The 21603-nt window shown below is 49.3% G+C and overlaps 1 protein-coding gene across 6 annotated transcripts in view; it reads left to right on the top strand.

Annotated features, from left to right (window-relative positions):
- Positions 1–21603, top strand: part of LOC128768762 (disks large-associated protein 2) — a 67703-nt gene that overhangs the window by 32607 nt on the left and 13493 nt on the right. For 3 of the 6 annotated variants that reach the window (XM_053881894.1, XM_053881896.1, XM_053881895.1), the window contains 5 exons: positions 1109–1995; positions 4355–4566; positions 6301–6457; positions 8804–9023; positions 19193–19237. In XM_053881894.1, coding sequence (XP_053737869.1) covers positions 1109–1995; positions 4355–4566; positions 6301–6457; positions 8804–9023; positions 19193–19237 — 1521 coding nt within the window. Of the gene's footprint in view, positions 1–1108; positions 2260–4354; positions 4567–6300; positions 6458–8803; positions 9024–13657; positions 20889–21603 lie in introns of those variants that run through there. The other 3 variants (XR_008416279.1, XM_053881893.1, XM_053881898.1) reach the window with 3 other exon arrangements.

Here is a 21603-nt window from a genome sequence, read left to right as displayed (position 1 = left end):
CTAAGTGTTATGCAATAGGAAAAAGTGTCACAGGACAGCAACAGTAATGCTGCAAACGCTTGGATACAGGGTGTATGTGTAAGATATTGTACTTCAAATGTCATCTACTGCTGCTTTAATGTCATGATATGTTGTCACTAAAACAATTTCAATTCACTTTTGGTGAAAAGACTGAGTAAAACTAAATCAAACTCCTCAGTCAGAAGGACATTCACTCGGATAAGACATCCGAGTGAATTTATTATTTGTCTCCGGGGGCCTGAAGTGAGTGTCAGTACAAGCTGAAGAGTTGTGCGGCCGAATGAAGTCTATTCACACTTGGTGGGTCAGACTTCAGGCAGATGAGATGGAGGCTAAAGGTGCCTGTAGTTGCATGAGAGTGGGAGGTAAGAGTCCAACTTTGAGCTGAGATGCCCGAGGGCTATCCAGACCAGAGCATCAAGTTCTCCTAACTCTTGGTCCACTTTCTTCAGCCTGTCGGCACAAGCTGGCGAGTGTCAGCGGAGCTGAGGAACAACCTGCTAAAGTACTTTGAAATACTCTGAAATGAGCCTCTGGAAACTCCAGTATATGGCTTTATGGCAATGACATTCCAGTTGACGGTTGCTTTCTTCTGAGCTCTTCCGGATGTAGTCCAGCTTCCTGCCAACTGTACGTTCAGCGCTCCACCGTTCCAGGGAAGCTTTGAAATCCCACAACATCTCCTGTGGTTTGAGCGGTGGTTTCCATGGCAACATTTATTCATTCTGCTTTGAAATGTGCGACAGGAGTGATCCCAGTATTATGTAAGAGGACGTGCACAGTTTCAGACGGGGGTTTCCTGATGCATGTTCCTCCAACGATGTGATGAACAATTACGCTTTTAAGCACAGTGGAAGGTGGTTGTTTTGACTCGCAGCTGTGGTGCCATCTTGCGCAGCTCAGTTGGGAATCAATTGACAAGGAAATGACAAAGACTCACAATGTCAACTGTGCGTGTAATAGTGAAGGACTCCTGCGACGTGTGCGCAAGTGAAACAAACTGTTTGTTGTCATTCTCGTGGGAGTCACGCGCAAATGCGAGCGGGTGAGACTCACGCTGTCCTTTCTCCTGTCGTTTCTGATGCAGACCAGAAGCGTTCGCCTTGGTCTTGGTCGCAGAAGTTCAATGAAGGCAAGCGCCTGCAGCCGGCCAGGAACATGAAGGGCTTATCGGGCAGCCGCTCCCAGCACCAGATACCATTAGCTCACGGCCTGGACTACGACCCGCACGTCCACGACCTCCACATGCGCCATGGCTCGGACTCGCGCCACTCTTCCTACCTGCTCAGCCCCACAGAGAGCTGCCCCATGGACTTCCACCACCGCTACTCGCCGCGCAGCTCCATCCACTCGGACTGCATGATGGTGACCCCCGTCATGATGCCGCCCACCACCACTGACCACATCTCCAGCAGCACCTTCCCCAGGATGCACTACAGCTCTCAGTATTACGACTCGGCCACACGGGACGACTGCGCCGCCATCACCGTTTCCGCCACCTCGCCAGCAGTTGCCGCCGCCGCCGCCGCCGCAGCGGCCTCCTCTCACCACCCCGGCGCCAAAAGCAACCGCCTTCCCGCCAACCTGTTGGATCAGTTTGAGAAACAACTGCCGCTACATCGCGACGGCTTCCACACGCTGCAGTACCAGCGGACCTCCACCACCACCGAACAGCGGAGCGAAAGCCCGGGCCGCATCCGACATCTGGTTCATTCCGTCCAAAAGCTCTTCACCAAGTCCCATTCCTTAGAGGGCTCGTCCAAAATGAACGGCACCAAGGGTGACATGGTGGGAGGTGGAGGAGGGGGGAGCTACCACCACTATGGCCAACACTCCACCAAACACAGCAGTAAGCGAAGCAAAAGTAAAGAACGGAAGCATCGCTCGGGGGGTTGGTGGAGTTCGGATGACAACCTGGATAGTGACAGCACCTACCGTACGCCTAGCGTCATGTCTCGACACCACGGCGAACATGTAAGCCACTGCTACCCTGACCCCATGCACAGTCACCACTTCGGAGACCTGTCACTTAAGGCCTCCAAGAGTAATAACGATGTCAAGTGCTTGGCCTGCGAGAACATAGCTATGGCGCCCGAGGGCAAATTCATGAAGCGAAGCTCATGGTCCACACTGACAGTTAGCCAGGCCAAGGAGGCATATAGGAAGTCATCACTTAACCTGGAGAAAACCATGATGCACACAGACCATAAGCCTTCGAGGACATGTCACTATCTGCAGGTAAATCACACCTTCCTTCAGAACTTGTCTCCGTTTTGATGTGTTCCTTCCTTCAGTCCGTCCTCAGGTCTCACGCGGTACTTCTCGGGCGACGCGTCTGTTCAGTGTGGGACTTGGTGTGGTATCAGGAAGCACTGACAGCACTTTCACAGTGACCTGCAGAAGCACTGAGACAGCCATAGTGCAACTATTTCAACAATGGCATCGATCGAGGCGCCGACATTCCTGAGCAGTATCCGGGGAGCGAAATGAAGCGATTGATTGAAGGTCTAGCTTCGGAGCTCTTTCTGGCGCTGTCAATTTTCCCTTTTCTCCTGGGAGCAATTACAGTGTCCTGGAGTGAGTACATTTAACTGACACGTGCTTCAGTGTTTTCACCCCTGAGCCAGTGCGGAGCAGGAATTCAATGGAGCCAGTCAGTGGTGAGTGGGGCGTCAGCAGGTGCGGGTGGTCCTGAAGCAGAGCAACGCAGGCCTCCTTACTGCCCCACTGACACCGAGCAGAGAAGGAAGGACGTGAACCGCAGGGAGCTACTTGCATCTTCTAGCAAGGTGAAACACTGGTGTTGCACAGGTGACTCACAGGCCGACTCTAATGGTGGTTTACCAGCAGGTAATCCCTTGGTTAGCAGCCCCGAAGACTCGATAGTTTAATAGCACTGGATAGGAACTGCAGAGTTTGAAGAAGAAATATTGTCGTCGTCGAACAGTCATCCGCTGTCGGTTGTTTCTTCAGCTAATGAATTCAGTGACACACATTTCTTCGCACAATCGCGGATGATGTGTGAAACTGAGAGGGATCCAATCGACAAACAGTTTCCTATGAGAAAACAAAACAAGAGATCTCACGCGCCCGGCGGAGAAGCCTTGGAGAAGTGTCTGGAGGGTCAGTCCTCGTGGTGGGTTTATGGGGGCAGAAGTGCATTATGGGAGCACAGGTTCAAGAGGAGAGACGTTTAGGTGCCTGTGTTGACCTCTTATTGCCAAAATGTTAACTGTACTTGAACCTAGTGATGGGCCCGTGAGGCTTCATGAAACAGTGTCCATGTTTTCAGAGCCCACTAGAGGGCAGCCTTGGTTTAACATTAATATGAGGTTTCATTGAAACAGCTGTTCAATTCCTGAGAGTTTAGAGCAGATAGTGCCCTCTTGTGGCCTCTCATAGTAAGGACACTGTTTCATGAAGCCTCAACAGAATCTTTACACAGCATTAAAGCTCCATGTAACCTCACAGTGCCTCACTCCAAGACTCAGTAAACCTTAACTTAACCTGAGGAAGATTTTGCCAACTTTAATGGGGACGAAACAATACAATAGAGATTTTTTTTAAAAAAAGTAGTGGTCACTGCCACGGCTTATAGTCCGGAAACTTTGGAGACAAATTCAGGGAGTCTTGATGGTTTGGACATGTGGAGAGGAGAGGCAGAGCTGGACCAGAAATGACGACCAGTGAGGTTCATGGGTGAAAACGCCATCCGACGTATGGTGTGATATGAGACGGGCCCGTTTTTTGAGCCGCAGATCACAGCATTCATGTACGTCGTGTAATTCTCTTGTCCTTAAACTTTTCAAATTCACTCCCACCTCACGCAAAAGAAGTCCTTTTTATGTGTTGGTCGAAGCAGGCTGTCGGAGAAGTGACGAGAACAAAGAGTGAGGGAGGGAGTGATGGCGCGAGTGCTACTCCACTGACACAGCACTGACCACGGTGTGAAGGCAGGCCAGCTGTAGAATTGTCAGGAACTTCGCACGACTTTTAATGTCACTCAGTCTGATTTTTAAAAGGCTGGAGCGCGTTTTTGATTGACGTATTTCTGACAGCTAATTCGACTCATCGCGGCTGAGCTGATCATACTTTACTATGCGACGTCGGCGCCTCTCAGAGCACTTCCTGTCGTGAGGATGAGGAGCTGCTTGGAGGTGGCGCAGACACAGTGCACCTGCTGAGGGCGCTCTGGGGTTCATGAAACCCCTCGCAGCAGCTCAGATGAGCCGCCTCTCAGGGGGGTCTTCAGCTTCTCCGACAGAGACGGCAAGAGATTCTCATCCATCATGCGCCTGAGGTTGATGCTCCTTGGCATTTCTTGGCTCCGCAGGTTCCCCAAGATGAGTGGGGTGCCTATCCAGGGGAGAAGGAGGACGAAATCCCGTGCCGGCGGATGCGCAGCAGCAGTTACGTAAAGGCGATGGGAGAGGTGGATGATGACAGCGGTGACTCAGACAGCCCGAAGACCTCCCCACAGGCGGTTCGCTCTGACGCACTCATCCTCAAATCAGCCATGAGTCGACCCCATCTAGACTCACAAAGGTTGGTTGGGACGGCTGCATGGACATGTGGGGTCCATTTATCACCCGCTTCCATGAAGAAAATAGGCGTTTCATCTTGTCAATATGAATTATTGCTCTCTGAAAAAGAGCTTTTAGAGGCTTTCATGAGTCACTGAATCCTCGATAAATAAAGCCACGAGACTCGCCCTGCCATTCTGCCATAACTAGGGAGGCTCCGACCAGGGTTTGAGTACCGATCACATGGACTGACTGTGAATTTGTAATGAAAATGATGAGACCTTCTGCGTACATGATGTGAAAAAATGAACCATTAAATCATTTTAATGATTTTATACACCTTTTCAAAGAGGCAACAAAATAGAAAAACCTTGCAGAATGCAGAAACTATTCAGTCAAAAGGATAAATGACAAACATTTAATTCGATGTGAGACGTCGCAGTTTGGTGAAGCTCTAGCAGAAACATTTACACACTGGCCGCTTGTAGCAGGGCTCCGAGTCAGAGAGCACTGCATTCATGAAAGTGTCCACTCCGGATGTTTTAAAAAGTTTCAGATTCAGGTGGCCGATGAACGTTGCACCCGACTCCAAAACAGTCTCCCTGAGAAAGGCTGCTCATCTGGCTCCGAGAAATGAACTTGCTGAGCGTTCCGAAAGTCATGCTAGGACCTAACAGGCTGCTGCTGAGGAAGCAGCGCTCTCACTTTCATGAGCCCAGAAAACTCTCTGTGCTCCGTCAAGTGTTGGCGCTTTAAATGGTGTGTTTCATTTGAAGGCGCTGCACAGCATTTTCTTGTGCATGTGCTGAAGGATGCAAACTTTAGATGGCAGATTGAATGAACCTCCACAGCAGACATGCTGCTGCTGAGTAGAGCGAGGAGGGAGGAGAGGACACATCACAACCAGCGGAGCTTCATCAGAGCGGCGGCTGTCACACGTGATCGTTGTTGTGATCAGCAGTGACAGGTAGTGATCGGCATATTCACTGATCACGCTGATATCGATCAGAGCATCCCTAGTCACAAGCTCAGTATGACGTGGTAGTTGATGTCATCAAGTGAGACAGGCTCGGATTCCGTCGTCACTGCCTTCTATGGCTTTGAAATGCACAGGCTACTTAACGTCGGACCGACCATCTGCTCAGTGTCACGCTACCAAATGGATTGTGTGTGTGTGTTCTAGCTTTTCATCTGCTAGTTCAATATTTGCTTTCATACCCGTCTCACTATGAGCCTGGTTTAATCTGGGAGTTATTTATACTGAACTGGACGCATGAGGCTAAAAGCAGCACTGGACCTTCGCTGGAAAATAATGAGTCGCGTGAATGGAAAATCTCACAGACGCTTCTCATGTCCGGCGGGAAACAATCACACCTTCAAGCTGGAGCGCTACAGTCGGAGCTCGGCTGCGTTTAAAACAGACACCGGCTGTGAACAAACACAGGAAATGCTCCGGTGCTTTTAGAAGTCGTCTCCGCGGGTGTTGATCACTGACTTTCATTTTTGTTTCCTCCTGAACAAGCCTAATGCCTCGACATGAACCATCGACAGCTCGAGTGCACGACGCAAGAGAGACAAGCTCATGAATTAAAATCAGTTCGCAGCTGTCGTCGACACCCGGGCTGGTCTGAGAGGATGAGTCACTCTCATATTTTGGTTCATATCAAATGTGTCCATTGATGCCTGCCAGGACTGGAGTTTAATATCCTTGTGAGAGGCTCGGCCAATAACATCCCGCTCTCTTGTCCCTGCTCAGCCACGGCTACCACTTGCAGACGACGCGAGATCTGCGGCCTCACCCGAGCGTCACGCTGGATCCCGCCACGCAGTTTCATCCGCCGCCCTTCCGCTCGCGCAACCAGAGCTACATGCGAGCTGTCAGCACCCTCAGCCAGGCTAGCTGCGTCAGCCAGGTAAGGCCACGGCCGCAGAAGCAGCGCACCTCCAGTGTAAGCTAGTGAAGCTTCACACAGTTGGGCGGTGGTTGACTCCATTGACTGACTTCATGGGGCGGGGAGGTTAAGAAGGGGGGGGGGGGCGTGTGTGAGCCGTGGTGACTAGAGATAAACAGGAGCTCACACGTACAACCTTTAAAGCACATGAAATATTCCAGCTCAGGTCTTTCAACCACATACTGTCCACTGAATGTGGACTCACTTTTAACAGCTACAAAAACTCCAGGATATTTTCATGTTGCGAAGAATTAGAGATCATCACCGTCGACTTATTATTTTCACCGATCAGTGGACGACCCCGAGATGCCACTAGTGACAAGGCAGGTGCCTGTTAGGACTTTCAGTCAGGCTTGACTGTGCTTCCTGGGGAGAAACCCCGAGAGCTCTTAGCTTTCATGCTGCACTCATGGACACATTCAGTTGCCCTCCCGGCGGATCATTGAAGACGTCTGCAACTGCAGGGCTGCACTCCAGGGTGAGTCTGAGCGATAAGGTCGCGGCAGAAGGGCCCAGTTAGGGACGAGTCCGCACTGAGAACCATGGACCAGTAGCTGGTGTTGGAGTCAAGACCACACCAACCCAGACCAAGACATGATCGAGACTGGTGAGAGTCCAGACCGAGACAAGACCGAGACCTGACTGAGGCATTTGGAGGTTGAGACCAGACCAAGACAGTATGTACAAGGAGTCTCAAACTGATCCACAAATGAGCTGCAGTAGATCAGTTTTCACCCCTGATGAATATCAAAGAACAAATGCAACAATGGCAGAATCCGTCTTTTACCAATTTCTCTCTTTCTCTGTGTGTCTCCACTGGTCTTAAGATGAATCTAGAAATGCAGAGTCTGCCAGGTCCGAGACCGAGAGAAGACTGAGTAAAAATGCATTCAAGACCAAGATGAGACCAAGACCCTTAAGAAGCGGTTTGGAGACCGAGACAAAACGAAGACCCTAAAAAAGTGGTCTTGACACTGAGATGAGACCAAGACCCTAAAAAAGTGGTCTTGATACTAGTCTCAAGACTGAGACGAGACCAAGACCCTCAAAAAAAGGTCTTGAGACTGAAATGAGACCATGACTCTAAAAAAGTGGTCTTGACACTGAGATGAGACCAAGACCCTAAAAAAGTGGTCTTGATACTAGTCTCAAGACTGAGACGAGACCAAGCCCCTCAAAAAAAGGTCTTGAGAGTGAAATGAGACCATGACTCTAAAAAAGTGGTCTTGAAACTGGTCTTGCGACCAAGACCATAAAAAAGCAGTTTGGAGACCAAAATGAAGACCCTAAAAAATTGATCCTCAGACTGGCCTTCAGACCTAGACCCTAAAAAAGTGGTCCTGAAGCTGATTTCGAGAGCGAGACAAGACCAAGACTCTAAAAGAAGTGATCTTGACCCTGGTCTAGAGAGTGAGACAAGACCAAGACTCTAAAAAAAGTGATCTTGACACTGGTCTAGAGAGTGAGACGAGACCAAGACTCTAAAAAAAGTGATCTTGACACTGGTCTAGAGAGCGAGACGAGACCAAGACTCTAAAAAAAGTGATCTTGACACTGGTCTAGAGAGTGAGACGAGACCAAGACTCTAAAAAAAGTGATCTTGACACTGGTCTAGAGAGTGAGACAAGACCAAGACTCTAAAAAAAAGTGGTCTGGAGACCAAGACCGATCTTCATACAACAGCGCTACCAGTAACTGAGGCAGATTCCACGGCATTCTTCCGCGGTGGCACAGGGGAGCGCCTGACCATGACCATATGACCATGTGCCGGCCGGTGCCTGATGCTACTATGCGAGACGCATGAAGGGAGAGAAAAAGTTAGCACTCCCACACACTTTCTGAGGGCAGGCAAGACTGCGCAAACACGTGTTAGCCAATATCACTGCCATACATTATTCATTTCTCTGCACAAAATGTGGTTATTTAAAAGGAGTGAAGATCCAAGAGAAGAGATGCAGTGAAGTTCTCATCTGCCTTCACTGACAACAGACTGAAAACTGGTTCTAGGAACCGGAAAACTTCCACGTGGCTCGCGATAGCCGTCGCCTCGCGGTGAGGCGGTTGGATGAGGAAATGTATTGGGTGTCCGTGATCTCTTGTCATCACCTCCATGCTAAAGTGAAAGTGTTCTGTTTTGCTGTGATCTCTTCTGACCTTGACATGTACCCAGATCAGGTGGGGATTGACAGTGACCTTTCCTTATGCTAACACTCCTTTATATTTGCTGTGCAAAGGGGAAGAATCAAAGTGAGAAAGAGAAAGGAAGAGGAAAAATTAAGGACTGCTATTCCTGTTTTTGTCTCTCAGGTGAGTGAGACTGAGATCAATGGCCAGTTTGAGTCAGTTTGCGAGTCCGTTTTTAGTGAAGTAGAATCCCAGGCCATGGAGGCCTTGGACCTGCCTGGCTCGTTCCGAACTCGGAGCCACAGTTACCTCCGTGCAATACAGGCTGGTTATTCCCAAGATGACGACTGCTTGCCTTCAATGACATCCTCCACTGTCACTTCAACTCTCAGATCCACAACAGGTAAAACAACATCCCCCAAAGTGCCAGAGGGCTTCAGACCACATGTCCTCATGCATCCTATACAGACCTGACATACCTACATATGTACAGTGGGGAACCCTTGAGCTTCAGAGAGGCTGAACCATGTTTTACCTTTAGCGGCTGTGGTGTGCGTGTGGTTGTTGTCCGTGCATACGGCTGATTCTTTTGGATTTTCTTGTGTGTTGCATGAGTCATGCGTCATAAGCCGAGCTATTGCCATTTACCCGAGTCAGTTGGGAGGGAAACACCGCTGCTACATCCACACCACTACGGAGGCCAAAACACGGCGACTCCATAAAAACAACGACGCGGTTCTTGACTGAGCATCGCTGCTTCTGCGACACGTGGACGAGAAGAGCAACGGCGTCCCTTGATGGGATTACGTTCAACAAATGACACGCATTACTGAGCCTGCAAATGGCTGAGTGAGAAAATGAGGTGGGGAAAAGTTGAATGACTTACTTCGCTGTAGCAGCGGGAAGTCGTGATAAATCATTCCCTGTTGCACACAAGGATTCATTTCATCCGGGGAAAGGTTTAGCTTCGCTCAGTGAACCGCTGGGGCCAATAACAACAGGACCGCAGATGGACAGTGGACAGGAGTTGAGCGACTTGCAGCCCACTGTTGTGCGACAGGAAGGGAGCGAGGCATGCGCCACCTTTGGGGCGTCTGGGACCAGTTTCCGTACGTTTCTAGCCACACGTTTCAGGCGACACGTTTCAGGCGACATCAGGTTTCAGCTGACCATAGCGGCTACCAAAATTTCCAGTGTAGCTCCTCTAAAAGTTCTGGTGGACCGCAGAGATACTTTTAATGCACTTCCACAGATGATAAAGCCCAGAATTCTGCCTCTTCTATCCACCATCTTGACAGTTACAGCTGGTCCCGGCGGACTGACCTACTCTTTGGAGGCGCTTTGGTGGCTGGAAACCAGACTGCTACTACTGTTGCAGACGATAGAGCAAAAGTTTTAATCTCAATTAATCGCAAGTTAACTCATGATTAACGGCAAAGAGGAGGAGGTTATCCAGCCCAGAGTTGCTCATGATGCTTTTGTTATTGGCAAACACTTGTTTACTGCAACCACCCGACAGAACAGATACTGTGCAGAACATTCTTCAGAAGAACCTCAGAGGCGCTGAAGAGGCTCAGCGACATGCGAACAGCGCAGCACTGGAAACATTCTTGGAAACTCTGGTGTTATAAGTTCCTTAAAAGCTACATTTAGAACAGATACAAATGTGCGATTTGTTTGCCATTAATCGTGAGTTAACTCAGCATCAGTGCGATTAAAAATTGAAATCAATCGACAGCCCTAACTACTACTAAACCAACATAAATGGAATGTTGATTCCGGATCTGATCCTATCTGTTCTGACAAACTAGTATCGACTTAATGTGCGCATCTGTTGACTTCTGGTTTTCAGTTGGTTTCAGCATCGCGACTTACTAATGATGGAAACAAACTCGGCGATGCCACACTCCAGACTGGCTGTGGAGGCGGAGCTCTGTGAGCCCCGCTGCAGTGGCAGATAGCAACGGGAATACACTGGCGCAAAACAACGCATTGAGCGCCTTAATGTCGACAGACAGCTGTGATGTCACTGGTGTGATGTGGCGGCACGCAGCCGATCAGCCAGTACAAATCCATAAACCGTGGGGCTCAAAGCATGTGACAAAAAGTAGCAGCTTGTAGTCCAGAAAAATAGGAAAAAATACTCCTCTGCTCCGTAAAGTGCAAGATGGATGAAGAAGAGCAGGAGGGTTCATGAGTCAGAGCAACACCTTCAGTCATGTGTGAAGAGTCATGAGCCTCATCGCTGGAGAGTTCAGTCACTTATGAATCTCAGCCGTCAGGTGCAGCGCCCTGCTTTCCAGCCGCTCCAAAGGCTTCCCAGACTGAGCCCACCGTAGCCTCATGTTGAGTAGGACTGGTCCGTCTCATTTCTCCATCCCGACCCGCAGTGGTGTGGATGTAGCCTGGGATAAGTCACCACACTGAGCAGCCACATCACACGGAGCAGGGGCAGAACTCAACAGCATGGTGTTTTCTCCTATAAATGTGTGTGTTGTGACGAGCTTGTGACTCTCAGAGAGGGAGGCATAACAACACGAGGCAGGGAATAAGAGGATAAACAGCCTTTTCTGCCTGTCCTCCCTTTACTCTCACGTTACGATTGTTAATAACCTTATTAAGGTAAGTCGACATTTTTAGAGGCAAATCCTGGCATGCTGGTTGCACAAAGACAAAGTTGCAGCGAGTTGCGGCGAGAGGCTTTGCTCATACAGCACGCAAAACGTGTCCAACCCATGAGCTATCTTTGTGCAAGCAGAGGCCTCACTCCCTCACGAAGCGTTTTTGGTGTCTGCCTGCGAGAGTAAAGCTATGAACCCTATTGAAACATCTTCTGTCACCACCTGCACCCTTGAATTAAATGACTTGTGTATTGTTTTGCAAACATTCTGTCTGGAAAAAAACAACAACAAAAAAAAGATTTGGATTCTCTGCTGTTTGTTCTTGTGAACCTGGTGCGGAATCCGCCATCTTCTAATTCGGATTCCACGTAGGCATCCTCCATTGTGACTGAAGCACCGAGGATGCAGGGGCGTTCTCCAATCCCACCGTCTTACTCGCTGAACTCTCTTGCCTTTATAAGGCCCCAAAACAAGCAGTTGACTGTTGCCAAACACAGACGCCAGGGACTACACTGTCACGGAAGTTAGTCAGCTAAGTAGCCGATAAAGAAACCCAGATGAAGCTGTAGCTTTCTCTCGTGGGGCCTGGATCCCTTGACACTCTATAAGGCTGCAAACCCTTCTGCCTTTGACCATCCGTCTCTTGAAGGATAACCAGGGGAAAAGAGCAACTGGAGGCATCAGTGATGATTGTTGCAGGTATTTTAATGTCGACACGCACACATATATTTATGTATATGTGTGTTTTTGCACTGCCTTCTCAGAGTTTATGGAGACGTAGAAGCTACATAGCCGATAGTCCTTTGATTTTGTGACATAAAGCAACAACTCACTTCAAGCCATTCTGCGATTTCTGTTTTGTGAGTTGTTTCTCATGTCTCTACTGTAAGTGTCCATAGACCACCATGTCAGTGTAAAGTACACACGCACCCCGACCATACAAATATCTCTGGATGTGACACCGCCATCTCCAGCCATGTGTTAGAGCAGCTGCTCGTGTGAGTTTTTCCTTTCCTTTAAACGGCTAAATCAAACGCACCTGACTGTGTCAGCTGTCTTGGACTGTGGGATTGCAGCCTCTCCCTGGTGCTGCCCTCAAGAAGGGGCCACCTTGGACCTGATATGTGTTCAATAGGGTTCATAACTGCTTCTTGGCCTAGTGGATCGTCGACCTCGGACCCTCTTTGCATCTTTACTCTGGCACTAAACGGCAGCTTCCTTTCTTGGACAAATTTACCTTGAACGGATGGAGACAATTTGACGGTGACTGGTGTATTTCCGCTGGATTTTGCTGTGCAGTGCAAAGATGGAAAGAAGCTCGTACCTTGAGACGACTGAGAAGGCAGTGTAAAAATACCACAGGGAAAATCCAACAGTATGTGAGGTGAATGGAATGGATTGTTTAACGCTGACGTTTGGAGACAGAGCTGAGGGCAGGCACGTGCACAGAGCTTTTGTTGGGAGGGGGGGGGCTCAAGCCCGAAAAATGGGCCATATTCCCTATCGTTGTTGTAGTTTTTGGGTGGGTTTGTTTGGATTAACAGACGTATCACATTGCACAACATGCAATTGAATGCGAAATAATCGACTTCCATGTATTTATTGTGAGGAAAAATATGTTGAGCGTATGCTATCATCATCACTTGTCGAAACTTTGAAGCTACTTCACGTGCAGCTTTACAGTGGCACGGTGCTCCGCAACACATTCTCAGTCCCAAGGACTCAAATAGCGACTATCATCACACGACTTTTGCGTCCTATGCTGACGCCCAAGTCAGCCTTCATACGTTCGGCCTTCCGCGGCATAACCTGACGCCGTGGGTAGCCTGTCAGCTAACAGACGGGGTTGGGGTTGGTGGGAGGTGGGAGGCTGCCTTCGCGTCAACATAAGACACAGAAGTCACTTGAAGATGGTTGCCATTTGAGGCCTTGGGAGTGAGAATGGGTTGAGTACTGAAGGGTCGCATGAGTCTTTTAAATGTATCATATTGTAATAGCAGACAAAATAACACGGCCACACTGGTGTGTTGGACGGTCCAAAATATCTTCATGAAACTGCAATACTCTGATGGGGTCGGAGGAGCGACTGCTGCTCTGTGATGGGGGGGGCAGGGAGGGAGGGTCCAGTGCCACGGTACAGGTCGGATTCAAGCTCACCAGAACTCAAATAAATGTACGGAGAAAGTATGAAGAAAGAAATGGGGCACGTTTCTCAGGCTGGGGCGCTGTGCACGTCCCTGCCTGCGAGTACTGACGGCGGTATAAAGACTCCGCAGCAGCCACATGCGTGTTGACCCACTCCTCACATACTGTACGTTTCCCATGAAAATGTGTGCGTCTGGACTCTGCTAACAAGTCACGCTCCAGCTGCCCCTTTCACTGTCCTTCTGTGTGCATATTCAACTCTTTCTTGCAGAGGGATATGATCTGGTGGACGGTACCTCTTTTATTAATGATGACATGATCGAGGATGACGACGGGGCCAGCTCCTCTGCCTACGCAGAGCTGGAGCGGCTGGAGAGGGAGACGGCTGCCGCTCGCAGCCACCACAGTACTAGCTCCACGGTGACGGCCATCTCCGTCCCGCCGGCGTCCCCGCCGTCATACCGGGTCCCCAGCGCCTCACCCGTAGCCTCGTCCGAGCCCGCCGTCCCTCAGGCCATCCAGGCCTTCAAGGAGTCCGCCAACATGGTGGCTGCCTTCAACATGCAGTGGAAGGATGAGATCTCGGCGATGCGCTACGAGCTGGCCGAGCTACGCCGCGACGTCTGCGGCGAGCTGAAGACTTTCAACAGCAACTTCTTCAACTTCACCCAGTGCTACAACATGTGGACGTTGTGCAGGGAGCCCTGCAGCGACAGCACCACGCAGACCGACGACAGGATATCCATCGGAATCCAAGCCGGCTCCAGCTGGTCCGTCCGACACAGCAGGGAGGACAAGTCGGTGATGTGCCAGCCGGAGCCGGCGCCGTTCAGCATCATGGATTTCATGGACCCGCCCCGAATCGAAATCATCGAGGGGACCCCCGAGACCACGCCGGAGGGTTCGAACAGCCCGGCCAGCCCCATTCCGATCGAAGACTTTCCATGGGAGATCAACAAGAAGCAGAAGATCCCCAAGCAGGTGGAGACAGGCGGCCACCGGAGCGCCAGCCTAGAACTGTGGAGCAGGAAGTACACCAGTGGGCCCATGTCCTACTTGTCCATGTCATTCTAGTCATTCCCACTGCGTCCAGTCGCCGAGGCCAGGGAGCCAGCTTTCCTCACGAGTCCCTTTACTCTATGCAGACACCAGTCTATCGTCACTTAAACAGGTCATTTGCTTTGTTTAAGGAATCTTTCGAGTGTCTGCTCCAGCCATGAAAAACACGTCATACGATGGGTGAGTGAACGGAGCCCATGTTTGGATCCTCAAGTGCCAACAAGAGCAGCGTCAGTTCTCCTCTGCTGCACTTCATCCCAAACCTTATGAAGAGAGAGAGAGAGAGAGAGAGAGAGAGCGTGACCTGAGAGGTCAGTCAATAACAGGTCTTAGATGCGAGCCACTGTGAAGAGAGGAACTGCGGGTTTGTCTCATTTTCATTCCAGTTTCTCGATAACGTAGAAACCTTCTTGCAAGCACCTGAGTAAACTAAGAGAATACTGTGAAAACTTTGTAAGGTTTTTTATGGAAATTATGTTTACATTCTCGCTACATTGACTCAATCACAACAGCCTTTTTTGCATTAAAAGCTCCAGCACATATGAAGATTTAACAAGTGAAAAGTTGCAAAACGTCGATAAGTTACTCGTAAAAATGCCAAACTGACCTTTGACACGCATTACATCCCGATATAAAACCTTCAGTGGTTTTACCTCGGGAGAGTTTGACAACTCGGAGAGTGAAGAGGTAATATCTTCGCCTCAGCAGCGCCGCCTAGCTGTCACTGATCTGAGAAGCAGCACCCAAAATCCCGCTCACCGATCATCGAGGGTTAAGACGCGAGCTTGTCCAGGTCTGACTGATGGAATGGTGCATGAAGGTATGCGGAGTATTGCCATGACTCAGTACCTTTGAATGTCTTCAACTCATTCCTGCACAAACATGTACGTCCACATACCTGTATAGAACTGTAATCTTTTGTACATAAAGAAACTTATATGAAACACTCTTTATGATGGGTTCGGAAGCGAACACAGCGCTGTTGGCAGATTTGTCATTTCATATTTGGGGTTCAGTGGCGAACTAATATTGGACGACAGAACGGTTTCGCTGCCATCTGAAGATGGACAATCAGGCCCGAGGTCTCCCTCACCTCCCGTGACTCTGTTCCACCCAGGCAGGGCTCAGGCCTGCGCCAACTCCTACGCTGATGGCCAGGCTGAGATGAAGCCATTTCTCTTTGACCAAAAACTGTTTGTAGAAGACTCGTCGCCTCGAGGCGTGAGCAGGTTGTCAGGTTCACTGTGAAAGCTACAGGGGGTTTGGCCTCAGCAGGGATTCCCGCCACAGCTGCCGCAGTTTAGACCTGAATAAATCGGTTAAATATAATGTACTCCTCAAGTCCATATACCTCGCTCCGGTAGCTCCACGAGTCGGAGGTTTGTGTTCCAAATATGTCGTCCTTTAGTTATCGTTAGCTACGATGCTAGGCACGTCGCTGGCATCGCTAACTGTGGTACAGGGACTGTTCGTAGAGGAGCTATTGCTGCCGGGAGGAGGGCCTCCCTGAAGGGCCCTGAGTCTGGGACAGACAAACAGAAAGCTAATGACTATCAGCCGAGCCGGGCGCCACCATCTTGGTTTGCTTAGTTCCAGAAATTTGAAGCAAAGAGGTTTTCGGAAGGACGGTAAACTCCCTGTCACGGCGGGAGGGGTGACATCATCCTAGCAAAAAAGCGCGTCCAATGAGGTCGACAGGAATACGGCGCATCAATAGCGAGGCCCCAAAAGCAGCGCTAGCTGAATAGTCAAAAATGACGAGTGAGCGACGCGTAAAAAACCCCCGACAACAAGAAACAATGACTGTGGAGGCTGCCACTGAACACAACATTCACCTGATGATGGATCTGCCAAAGGCTGGATGATGATTTCAGGCTTCTGACTGTGTAAACATTGAGCTGACCTTTATTTTACTATAGAAACATATGAAATATAAAAGAAAAGTCAGAAAAAAAAACAGCTTATATGAGTAGTTTGTGTTGTCCAAAGTGACAGGGATTGCGACACAATCCGTCCTGACACGATTTCCCCTTGTTGGGGCAAGTTCCAAGGTGCTGCAGACGGGCTGCTCATGATGTCTCCAAGCGACACCCCTCCATTCTATGCAAGTGTTCTGTTCCTCGGCTGCTCAGCGCTGTCCATGGAAGTGCTCCTGTCTTTCCAGTAGAATGATGTTTCAGTTCTGACTTGGTCCCATTCAAACGGTAGCATCGGCGTGCTTTGTTGCGTGTACGAACTGTGGAGATCCACTGGTTCTGTCTGACGAGTCAAACTGTGATCTTACTGCGGCGTGTGAAACATTCCGATATTGAGAAAAGGGGCCCTGTCCTGCTCAACCCTGGGGCTTCACATGCGAATCTGCCTTCTTCGGATATCCCTCTCACTCTTAGAGCAAACACTCAGAGAGTGCTGACCTCCGCCAGGTGACACCCACATTTTCATTTAAATAAAACACATATAGGACAATATTATTGCCGTACATCTGTTATATCAGTAACTTGTAACAATTGTTCTACACGGTTACGAGTGCAATCGTACGGTTAAACACGGCTGCAGTGGGGTCTCCTGCTGTGACCAACCTGTGGAGAGCAAACTGAGCTGTCAGAGTCATGTCACCTCCGAGACGAGGGGTGGCGCTGTGAGCGCTTCAGTCCGACTGGTTCAGCTGCCAGTGGAGTGAGGACACGTGGCGAGGACAGCAGAGCGCTATATTGCACTTGGAGCACAGCGATCGTGCTGACTCAGCTAGTTTTACTGAACCAACTCATCAGAGCGATGGTTCAACGCATCATCAGCATAGAGTGTGAGCTTTCATCGACGGGTTTCTGGATTTAACTTTGCAAGTTTCTCAGTCATATTAACTATTCGGAGAAGATGAAGTCTGCACTTTTTTTTTCCGATGAAAAAAGTGCTGACCTGTTTACTTCCGGTGGCGCAGCGGAAGATCGCGTGGATTATCGCCGAGCTTTTACCCGTGCAGTTCAAAATTCTCTCTAATAATTCAGGTTCCCAGACCATCGTGTAACCATGGTCCCTGAGTCGATGTACACGTGACTTCACGGTGGCATGGAACTTGAGCAGGACTAACTCAGAATGCAGGATTGGGCCCCTTTAGTTGAAACGAAAATTCCACCCCGGCGACTGATGCCAGGGAACTACATCGACACACAATATCACACGGTGTTTACATGTACACACACGCGTGCGCGCACACGTTTCTCTTCCTATCTTAGTGAGGACCGTCATTCACGTAATGCTTTCTCCAGCCTTTCGCATGAAACCCAACCATCTCAAACAAACGGCAACATTTCCTGGAGGGAGTCATCCCAAAGGGATCAATAAAGTCTAGTCTAAGTCTAAACTTAACCTTCACTCTCAAACAAACTAAAACCACACTGCTATTTTCTAGTTTTAACCCTCAAACTGAGGCTTAGCCAAGTGAGGACCTGCAAAAATGTCCTCACTCTTTTGGTTAAAAACTCATACAGGTTCTCACAAAAACAGAAGAACACACACACGCACGCACGTGCTTGTATCTTGCAGTTCATTGGCATAACCCTTTCCCCAGCCTCTGCCCCTGAATCTAACCATCCAAAACACAGTGGCTGACCAAACTGGAACCCAGTTATTTTGAGGTTTTCACCCTGAAAACTTCATGTGGACCGACAGCAATGTCCTCATAAAGCAAAGGTCAGACTGGTCACAGGAATACTAATACACACACACGATTGTATTTCAGTCCTTGTGGGGACATTGTGAGCTTTCTCATGGCCATAACCCTTTCCCCAGCCTCCCACCCCGAAACATCAGCAGGAGTCTTTGAAATTCAGTTATAATGACCCAGTTATTTTGAAGTCTCATCCTCAAATTGAGGCTGAACCTCGTGTCCCCACAAAGTCATACGGTCCTCACAAGGATAGTGTTTTGTCAAGGATAGGTCCCTACAAAGTAGGATAAGCAACCCTCCCCCACAGACACACAGACACACACATATATATCTACATATATATATACACACAGTATATTCCATTTCCGATCCAAAGAAACGGTCTTATTCATTTTAAATGTAGCAGAGCTGAACTATATCAATGTGGGTCATGCGTTAAATGAAAAAGGCGAGAGGTGTTTTCTTTGTCCGCCGAGCGGCCATGTTCTTGTGTTTGCACCTGATGCTTGTTTCTGATTTCGATGCGACGCCGTTGCCATGCAGAGACCCGTGGCGACGCCATCTTGTAGAATCCGCCCATGGACTCTGCTGCTCGTGTTCCGTTGGCTTTTCCTGTGGAGCCCATGTTGCTCCTCTGCCTCAGAGGAGACAGCGTGCTCCTCTGGTGTGCACCGATCACGTGGCAGTTTTCAGGGACCTCAGAATGTTCAGTCCCATTCTGTTCCAGACTCTCTCCTCCCCTGCAACTGTTGAAACACAAAAAAAACAAACAAACAAACAAAGAGAAAAATCTGTGAGCGTTTCTTTTCTTCTTGTGGTGTTGTGATTTCTTTTCCAAGCATTTCTCGGCCTTATGTATTTTTCATAAATTGATATAAAACACTTTTGATTCAAACGTTTTTGGCCTTTTGTTGTCAATGATGTCTGCCGACGTTGCAATGGGGATCATAGCTTTACAGCCAAAAATGTGCCGACTGGACACACTGTCTTCAGCTTGACCATTTAATGCTTCTTCAACTGAGCTATCACGTTTTTGTTATTCTTTTTTTCTGTTTCTCTCCCCCCCCCCCTTCATTTCAGGCATCCGTAGGTTAGCAGGGGGGCGTAGAGAGTACGGTAGGTCTGGTAGGGAAGCCTTTTATTCTACCTTTTCTTTGAATGTCTTTATTTATGCCTTCATTCTGTCTGACTTACCACTCATTTCGCAGTAGACTCACACGACTCTAGAAACTCGAATGTCACTCAAATAAGGCGCGGAACTACCCAGACCCCATTTGGACTGTGGAGGTTTTAAGAACCATGTGGAACATGCAGCTCACTCTTTTTTCTTTTATTTGGCTGTTATTGGCTTTGTGGCTCTCTTCCTTTGAACCTTCTGTATATTTCCCTTCAGAGGACCTGGGTGGCAGTAGGACACTGTGTCTGTTCATGATGCATGTGCAAGGCAGGTTATGAGTGTCATAACAGCCTTGCTCGACAAACCACCACCAATCGGTAGCTGCCGTTCACACGACGCTCCAGGGTCGACTGACGTCCACATTCGGATCCGCACTCACCGAGTCAGAGTCAGGGACCGACCACTCCATCCGACAAAATCGAGTTGTCGGTCCCTGACCACAAAACACAGTCGCCGCGTCATGACAACGGCAACATTTTAACTCAACATCTCAGCCATGTCTTTCACTTTTCGTTAAAATGGAATACATATAGAACAATATTATTGACGTACATCCACGATCTCAATAACATTTTCAACTGATCTACACAAGCAGAGAGTGGCTCGACTGAGGCCAAAACTAAGCACAATTGCAGTGAGGTCTCCTGCTGTGACCAACCTGAGCTGTCAGCGTCATGTCACCTCCGAGACGAGAGGTGGCGCTGTGAGCGCTTCGGTCCGACTGGTTCAGCTGCCAGTGGAGTGAGCGAGGAGACATTTCCAGAGCGCTATATTGCACTTGGTGCACAGCGATCGTGCTGACTCAGCTAGTTTTACTGAGAAGCGATGGTTCAACGCATCATCAGCATAGAGTGTGAGCTTTCATCGACGGCTGTCTGGATTTAACTTTGCAAGTTTCTCAGTCATATTAACTATTCGGAGAAGATGAGGTCAGCACTTTTTTCATCGGAAAAAAAAGTGCTGACCTCATGGAGCGAATGTACACAAATATTGACATTTTAACTCAACATCTCTTAAACCCCAAATGACAACTGGCAGAACAAGTTGCGAACACAACAGGGTTGGGGAACAACAACAAGAGCGTATCACTGGACTTATTTAACCATTAACTTTGTCGACGCTATAGACAAACTCCAATCACTGCTAGGTTCCATCATATAACTTGACTCTAGTGAGTCAAACCCATCATTCAAAAGGACAATTTTCTTGGCCCATTATTCCCTCTAAACTTCACTCAACTTCTCGATCAAGTGACGTCAAGACTCCCTCCGACACTCCCAGTGTTAACACACAGGCTAAAACTCCACTGCTCTTCTTCAGCCCTGATCCTCTTCCTAGAAACAAACTGGATTCTGGCAGCGTGTGCTCCTGATTCGTTGTGGTTTGTTGCGCTGTGTCATACATGAATGGTAAAACCCACCTGGCATCCATGGGGGCATCACCACTGTATGTATCTATGTATGTGTGGCTCCGAACAACATGCTTGTTTACTGGCCGGAAGATTCTCGTCAGACTAAACTGAAGCGGCTTGTCCTCTGTCAGAGCGCAGACTCATCCATCCATCCATCCATCCTTCCACTTCTCATTCACCTTAAAGCAGGGGGAGCTGGGGTGGAGGGGGGTTGTTGAGGCTCCATGAAAGTCCTGGTTGCCGACCTCTTGGGGTGGAGTCCAGCTGGTGAAGAGACACGGTGGTCACAGTGTCTCGATGGGTGGGTGGGGGGTGGGACCCAGGACAGAGTGGAAAGATTAGCCACTTGTCCAGAGAGCAAGGCTCTCTTGAATGGGGCTTGAAACTGGAGGTGCTCTCACTCATCTGCGGCCCCCGTGTTCACCCAGTCATCTCTCATGCCACCTGACCATTGAGCCCTGAGTCTCCCTGCCAGAGCCACTGAGGAAAAGCATGAGGCGGGACGGGACCCAGACACTTGAGAGGGGCCGACGAAATTGTCCACAGTGCTACAGTATTGTGGTGCGCAGTAATGCTCCTGAGATATTCCACTTGGGTTCAGTCCTTCACCCCTGCGTGTGACTTATCCTCACACCCCCCGGAACACCGACAGCGTTAGCCTGAAGTGGCGCGGCCGAGTGTGTCCGAGTGACCAGCTGTAGAGCAGAAGAGCCGTTCCACGACGACATCTATGAGTGTGACCTGAGCGTCATGTGTTGCTGTGACCGTGTCCAGGTGCTGCATGTCTGTGTTGTCTTCTCAGTCAGAACCGGACTCGGGACACGGATTGCTGACTCAAACCACGATGGACAAAATGTCGCCTCCCAGAGTGATTGGTTCCCGGCTGCAAACCCTTTCCCCCGG

Source organism: Synchiropus splendidus, chromosome 12 (genome assembly GCF_027744825.2).
Source record: "Synchiropus splendidus isolate RoL2022-P1 chromosome 12, RoL_Sspl_1.0, whole genome shotgun sequence".
NCBI classification, from domain to species: Eukaryota; Metazoa; Chordata; class Actinopteri; order Syngnathiformes; family Callionymidae; genus Synchiropus; species Synchiropus splendidus.
This window is presented reverse-complemented; position numbering and strand designations above follow the sequence as displayed.